Source organism: Nannospalax galili, unplaced genomic scaffold (genome assembly GCF_000622305.1).
Source record: "Nannospalax galili isolate Female #2095 unplaced genomic scaffold, S.galili_v1.0 scaffold100, whole genome shotgun sequence".
In the NCBI taxonomy this organism is placed as follows: Eukaryota; Metazoa; Chordata; class Mammalia; order Rodentia; family Spalacidae; genus Nannospalax; species Nannospalax galili.
The window spans coordinates 4,193,403-4,200,517 of NW_008352891.1; the positions used below are offsets into that span (position 1 = coordinate 4,193,403).

The 7,115-nt window shown below is 46.6% G+C and overlaps 1 protein-coding gene across 2 annotated transcripts in view; it reads left to right on the forward strand.

Annotated features, from left to right (window-relative positions):
- The first annotated feature begins 526 nt into the window (after positions 1 to 526).
- Positions 527 to 7,115, forward strand: part of E2f6 (E2F transcription factor 6) — a 19,054-nt gene continuing 12,465 nt past the window's right edge. Inside the window, exons 1-2 of one of the 2 annotated variants that reach the window (XM_029554587.1) lie at positions 527 to 747; positions 6,599 to 6,653. In XM_029554587.1, the coding sequence (XP_029410447.1) occupies positions 640 to 747; positions 6,599 to 6,653 (163 nt within the window). In that variant the 5' untranslated portion in view covers positions 527 to 639. The remainder of the gene's footprint in view (positions 748 to 6,598; positions 6,654 to 7,115) is intronic. The other variant, XM_008850104.3, reaches the window with a different exon arrangement.

The window sequence follows — 7,115 nt, forward strand, 5'->3', positions numbered from 1 at the left end:
AAAGCTAGCCTCTGACTTGAGCTCATGATCTTCTTGCCTGGTCCTCCGTAGAGCTGGGATTAGAGGCTTGTGCCATCAGGCTCCTCTCCAGGATGGTTTATCAGCATGCATAAGCATCATTAGGTGCGTGGTAGGGAGCCCAAGAGTCCATCAACCATCATCTTTGAGCGCTTCGAACTTGCAGTCTACAACAGTAGGAATTCCGAGGTGCCGGCTGCCTTTCCCCCTCGCCGACTCCCTTCCTCGGAATTTCTGCTCCTTCTCTTTCTTTCCCCTCGCCATCCTCTCCGAAGATCCAACCTCCGGGATACCCTAGCGCCGGCTAAAGGCGAGGAACAGTATGCGCGGGAGCGCAAGGCAGCGGGCGGTGCGCATGCGCAGAGGGGCGGCGCACGGCGCTTGCGGAAAGATGGCGGGCCCGGGGTCCTGAGCGCCACTACGGATCACCCTGTTCCCCTTAGCTCCTGAGGAGGGAGGACCGGGCGGTGGGGTGGCTGGGGCGGTGTGGCGGTAGGACGGTAGGAGGCGGGCGGTGGCGGGGGGCGGGGCGGCGTAGCCGGACAGGGCCGCCGGGCCGGGGGAGCCGATCGGGCAGGAGAAGGCGGGAGGACGCGAGGGGCGCGAGGGGCGCGCGGCAGCATGAGTCAGCAGCGGCCGGCGCGGAAGCTGCCCAACCTGCTGGTCGACCCGGCGCAGGAGACGGTCCGCCGCCGCTGCCGGGACCCCATTAATGTGGAGAGCCTGCTGGTGAGCGCGGGACAAGGGGCGGAGGGAGGGGCTGCGGACCGTGACTGCCGCCTCCAGACGACCGTTCTCCCCCGGCCCCGGGGGCGGTCACGTGCTGCGACGGGCGCTCCTGCCTTCCCGCCTTCCCGCGGCACCTGCCGTTCTTCCCAGTGTCCGCGGGGAAGATGCTCCTCTGTGCACTGCAGAGCCCCGGGCCTCGACCGAGCCCCCTGCATCCTGTTAGCGCCTTCCACCTCTCAGCCCCACTGAACTGCAACAGGTTCAGATCTTGCTCACGACTCACATTTCCCTCCCAGTAGCTCCCCGTCCTTAAACTGTCATCTGTGTTGCTTTTGAGCATGCTTTGTTACAGCCATTTATTTTGTGTGTATGTGTGGGTGTGTAGGTGACATGTAGAGATCGGAGGACAACTTGCTGGAGTCTGTTCTTTCTTCCACGGAGTAGGTCTGAGTGAGCTCAGGTCGAATTTGTAAGGCGTGGCAGCAGGTTCATTAACCCGCTGATATCTCACCGGACCCTCATCTGGGCCATTTGACAGGGAAAATGAAAGGGAGAGTGAGCGACCTTCTGCACAGGACAGTTCCCTGTATTTGAGTCTAGGCTCTATGTGCTGCTTCCCATTGTTTCCAGGGCCCTTCTTATGTTTCTCTTCTCTGTTGGTTTCTTCTGGTGAGGAGTAATAACACTAAATAACCATGTCGTTCTGCCCAGTCTCCATGCTGAATAGTCTATGAGCATCGCTCACATAACTTCTCACACCAGCCTTGAAGTTGTTATTCTTGTCATACAGTTGTCAGGATGGATTTGGAGATGTGACTTGCCTGTGCTTAGGTAATAAATAGGGAAGCCAGGAGGAACCTCTGAATGACTGTCGATGATGATAATAGTGTTTCCTGAGGTACATCCAGCATCTGGCCCTTTCCTTAATTCCTGCTCCTTTTTTTAAAAAAAGTGATTTCTGTCAGTGTACACTTTGATCTCCTCCCACTACCACCCAGCAATCTGCCAGGGATTAAATACTAACTCTTTGTAAGACTCTGACAATCGAGGTCACCAACAGTTTTGTCAGTTCTAGTATCTGTTTTACATCTTCTGTAGTCTTGACAGAACTAATGCTCAGTTATGGCTAGGAACTCTCCATTGTGTCTTTGACCCCCACACGCTGGGTACTTTTCTAGCACTCTCTTTCAGACATGTTGGTGATCTCCAGGGTTCATCTGTCTTCTCTACATTTTGTTCATGAAGTCACTCACTGTGGCCTGTACCCTATTTGAAGCCTCTATATACTATTGGTGGTTTTGTCTTGAGAATTTGATAGCAGTTCTAATGCTCACACTATACTCTGAAGTCTTAGATATTCTTATCCACTCCGGTAGTTCCAGCCACTGTGTCATGGTTTCAAAATATGTCCCTCACTTCCTTTATGTGCTGCCCTCATAGCTGATGATCTTTGGCCAAAAGAGTTTGTTGTGGTTCCCTAGAGCTCTCAGGGTAAAATAGAAACCTTTTAGCACAATCTGCCCCCTGCGTTTATCTTTCCTAAACTGTTTGCACAGCTCCATACTCTGTCCTTAGCCTGGGTTATCTCCCCCGCCACCCCGCCCCAGGTTGAGCCCCATACATACGTTTCCATATTATCTGTGATGTTTTGGGTCTTAGATTTATTGATCACTTCTCAGAGGACTTTCTCCAACCTCAAGACTTGAGTTAGTCACCCTCTGTATGCCCCAAAGCACTCTGTGCTTACTTTCTCCCATCCTCTGCAGGTCTCTTGAGTGTAGAAAACTATTTCATTCTTATGTCCTGTGTTTACACCACCATTCACAAAAAGATAAAGCAAAAAGTTAATGAAGTAGGTACTCTGTAAATGTTTAAATGTGTTATTTTCTTGCAAAATAATGATTTGAACATATCTGTAGCTTTTTGACTAATGAATGGAAGGATTTAATAAGCCGTTGTACAAAGACTAGTTATGTATCTTCCTGAGTGTTACCCAGAGAAATGGCTTAAACCTGATCTAGGATTTGGAATAGGGAGAACAGTACTGAATGGAGGTGAGCATGAAAAACTAGGCATATCTGAATGGGTGACATGAATGCGGTCACCCTCAAGAAAGATCTCTTTTACTGGGGCTGGAGAGATGGCTCAGGAATTAAGAGCACTGGATGCTCTTCCAGAGGACCCAGGTTTGATTCCCAGCACCCACATGGTGGCTAACAACCATCCATAGCTCCAGTTCTAGGGACTCTGACACCCTCTTCTGGCCTCTGGAGGCTTTGCCTGACACGTGTGCTTACATACATGCAGACAAAATTCATACACATAAAATAAAAATAAATTTTGAAAGAAATTTTAAAAAAAGAAAGATCTGTTTTGCAGAGAGCCTCTAAAAGAGTTTGCTCCCCCAAATAGGGAGTTGATACAGAGAGGTATCTGTATAAAGAAAATTTTAACCAGTTTGGAAGCAGACTGGTTAAAGGTCACCTTTTATTTTTTTTTCTCTCCACCTTTAAAGCTCCCAGCCAGGTACGGTGGTCCATTTCTATAATGCCAGTGCTAGGAAGGCAGAGGCAGAAGGCCCTCTTGGACCACATAGCAAGTTCCAAGCCAACGTGGACTGTACAGTGAGCTCCTGTCCCCACCTCTTCAAAAAGGGAGAATTCTGGGGTCACTTCAAGCTACAGTCATAAGGGATAGTGTCAAGGGATGGCAGTGCCCCCCTTTGAGATTCCAGATTTGGAAGTCTGGGTCTCTAGATGTGAAGTTGGAACAATAGTGCAGTAGTTCGGAGAATGTCAAATGTGCGAGTCGCTTACCAGGGCTGTTGGTTTGTAAAGAGTTGTGTGTTCTGGGAGGGCCCTGACCTCTTCTTAGTGGTAGCCAGTTGGGAGGTTTCTGCCCCTGCATTCATGTGACAGTAGGATGAGTTTGTGGCTCCACTGAGAGAGAATGTCAGCCAGGTATGGTGCACACATGTGTGATCCCAGCACTTCGGAGGCTGAAGCAGGAGGATGGCAACTTTAAGGCCAACCTGAGCTACGTAGGGAGTTCTAGGCTAGCCTGGACTTCATAACAAGAATCTTGTCTCAAAAAGAGAGGGAGGTAGGGATTTCATACTCAAAGGGAAGACAGTGGATGATGGGCTCAGTCTATTTTCTATGTCCATCTAGCCAGTGTGTAATGGATCTGTTTATTGCAGAGCATGAGCGAATGGAAACCATCTTTTCTTATGTCCTCGTGCCTAGTCAGGGTATTGTCCTTGTACCAACCTGTAAAGAGCAGAAGAGGTGCCCTCTGAAGCAAGTGGGAAGCCAATGATGAGGTGGTCTGTATACAGGGCTTGGGTCTACTACTCTATGAATGGAAGCTTCTGCCACAGGCACCCTGAGTTCAGTCCCCACCACCAAATAAGCCAGGCATAGTGGTACATACTTGTTATCCTAGGGCTCAGGAGTTGGAAGCAGAAGGATAGAAGTTCCAAGTCATCCTCAGGAACATACCAAGTTTGAGGCCAGCCTGGGCTACATGAAACCCTTTCTCCAAAAAAGAGCCTTGTAGGCCATCAAGATAGCTCAGTAGGTTATGGCAACCTAATGTGGTGACCTGAGTTCAATCTCCAGGACCCACATGGCAGAAGGAGAGTACTGACTCCACAAAATTGTCCTCTGACCTCCACACATGGACCATGGCACACAGACACAGAAACACACCCACACCATAAATGGATGGACAGACAGACAGATAGATAGATGGGGAAGCCATGCTGCAACAGCTAGCTCTTGTTTCATACTGTATTAGAAAGGTTACATGTAAAAATAGCCCTGACACTTGTCAGTGTACTTTTGTAGGATTGCTTCAGAGCTCCACTGTTGGATGTGTTTTTGGGTTGCTGATGTTGCCCTGCCTGTAGGAGAGGCATTCCAGCCTCAGATGGCATGCCCAGCAGGTCCACAAGTTCCTTTCAGTCCTAGACTGCTTGCCAGCGGGATACCATCAAAGTTAACTTGCTACCAGAGAGTGTCATCTTGTCATAGATGACAGGACTCATCTGTAGGGGATCTTCAACACTGATGTAAACAGCTTCTTAGAGCTCATCTGGCCTCCACTTCCCTATCCCCAGTCCTTAGCCAGCTTGCTGCCCTATATATGCTGTATTTCTAAATAATGAACTTGATTGTATCATGGTCTTGTTCAGAAATCTTTGGTGGTTCTCCACTGGTTAGAACATAAGTCTAGACTAGTCAGCATGACCGTGGTGTAGATGATCATCCTTCTGGCTACAAAACTGGGTCATTCCCACATGGCCCTTCCAGTGGGTTGTAGTGTGTTCTTATGCAGGGAGTGGAGCCTCTTTTCATTCCTTCCTGTAGCTTTATTTTTATTTCTCATTATTACTTGTCTGTATGTGTGCAGAGCTCAGAGGACATTTTGAAGGAGTGAGCTCTCTCCTTCCACCATGTAGGTTTTGGGGATCAAACTCAGGTCATCAAGCTCAACAGCAAGCATCTGTACCCACTGAGCCATCTCACAGCTTTATTAGGGCAAAGTGTCTTCTCCTTCCAACACTGTGACCGACTTCTGTGGGTGCTTTCCCAGTGCTCCTGTGGATTCTGTGCTTGAAATGCTTGTGGAATGCCCTGCCCCAGGTTTGCTTTATTACAGTGTAGTCTCAGCTGTGGTCTCAGGCTGTTGTAGGCTGTCAGGAGGCTGGTAGCAGCTTGACACTTGACACTGTTCCAAGCAGGAAATTAATAGGGGTTTCTATTTACAGTTTCCATCTAAGATCTTGTTCCCTTTTTACAAAAATGCTGTCTAAATTTACTGCAGATTGTTACTCCAATTTATGCATACTTATAGCCTCTAAGCTATAAGAATGGCCAGACTGACCACAGCCACTGTAATAGCAATATTTTTATTTCTCTATCCACAGCATGTACTGTTCTCCATTATTTTAAAAAAGCTGCTGTTTTTATTAATGGGAGTACATAGCGGACTGAAAGTTTGTAAGCAAATTTTTTAGAGCCAATTAAATAGCCAGGGGTGAACCTTTGCTGGTATGGATTCGTCTTCCACCTCTTCTAAGTGTCTCAGGGTGTCTCAGGGTTTAGGACGGTAGTTTAACCTTCAGTCCATTTCTTTTTATCTCAGTACCTGACACAGTTAGTATATGAATGTCAGTCTGTTCAGGAATCATCTCCCATACGGTTATTCTCATCTTCTGCCACTCTTCTCTATTTCTCTATTACCACACACTCAGAGAAGTATGTACGTATGAGAAGCCCGAGGCTGTGCACACACAGGTTAGACAGGATTGTAGTTCCACTGGGCACAGTTTGGGAACACTCCTTTTCTTTCACTCCCATCACCTCAGGATGAAAAGAAAAAAGGTTTTATTTAAAAACTTATGTGGCTAGAGAGTTGGCTCAGCAGTTAAGAGCACTTTCAGAGGACCCAGCTTTGGTTCCCAGCACCCACATGGCACCTAACAACCATTTGAAACTCCATTTTCAGGAGATCTGATTTCTTCTGACCTCTGACAGTACTGCATGATATGGGCACACTTACATAGATGCAGGCAAAGCATTTATTTATAAAATAAAAATAAGTAACATCTTTTAAAACAAGTAAGTTTGTCCTGGAGTTATGGCTTATGCCTTTAATACCAGCATTTCTGGGAGGCAGAAGCAAGCAGATCTCAGTGAGATTGAGGCCAGCCTGGTCTACGTAGTAAGTTCCAGGCCAACTGGGGCTATAGTAAGAACATGTCTTCAAACAAACAAACAAAATAGTAAATTTAAAAAAAACGTTTTTAAAAAAATTTGAGTTAATGTCTGTATTTTCTCTTTTCTAGCCATCCAAAATAAGGATTAATTTAGAAGAAAATGTGCAGTATGTATCCATGAGAAGTAAGTTAATCCTGAGTGAGTTTTGGGCTTTATAGTTTCACTTCACATGGCTAATATGTTTCATTTTTAAATGTACATGTAGATGAGAACTCAAGTAAGAGGTACTATTCAGAACTGAAGTATAAAGTTTGAAATTCTAAAAATATCTTGATATTATAGACTGCATCTTTCTATGCCGTTCCTAGCACCCTCCCCCATGAGTGTTCCTGATTCCCACTGCCTTGACAATTTTTCTTTCTTTCTTTCTTTCTTTCTTTCTTTCTTTCTTTCTTTCTTTCTTTCTTTCTTCATTTATTTATTTATTTATTTACTTTATTTTGGTCTTTTTTGAACTCCATGTGGGGTAGTATAAGTTTGCATTGATTCATGTGTGTGGAAGTCAGAAGAAAACTTGGAGGAGTTAGTTCTCTCCTTCCCCATGTGGGTCCCAAGGGATTGAACTCAGGTTGGCTGGATTGGTGG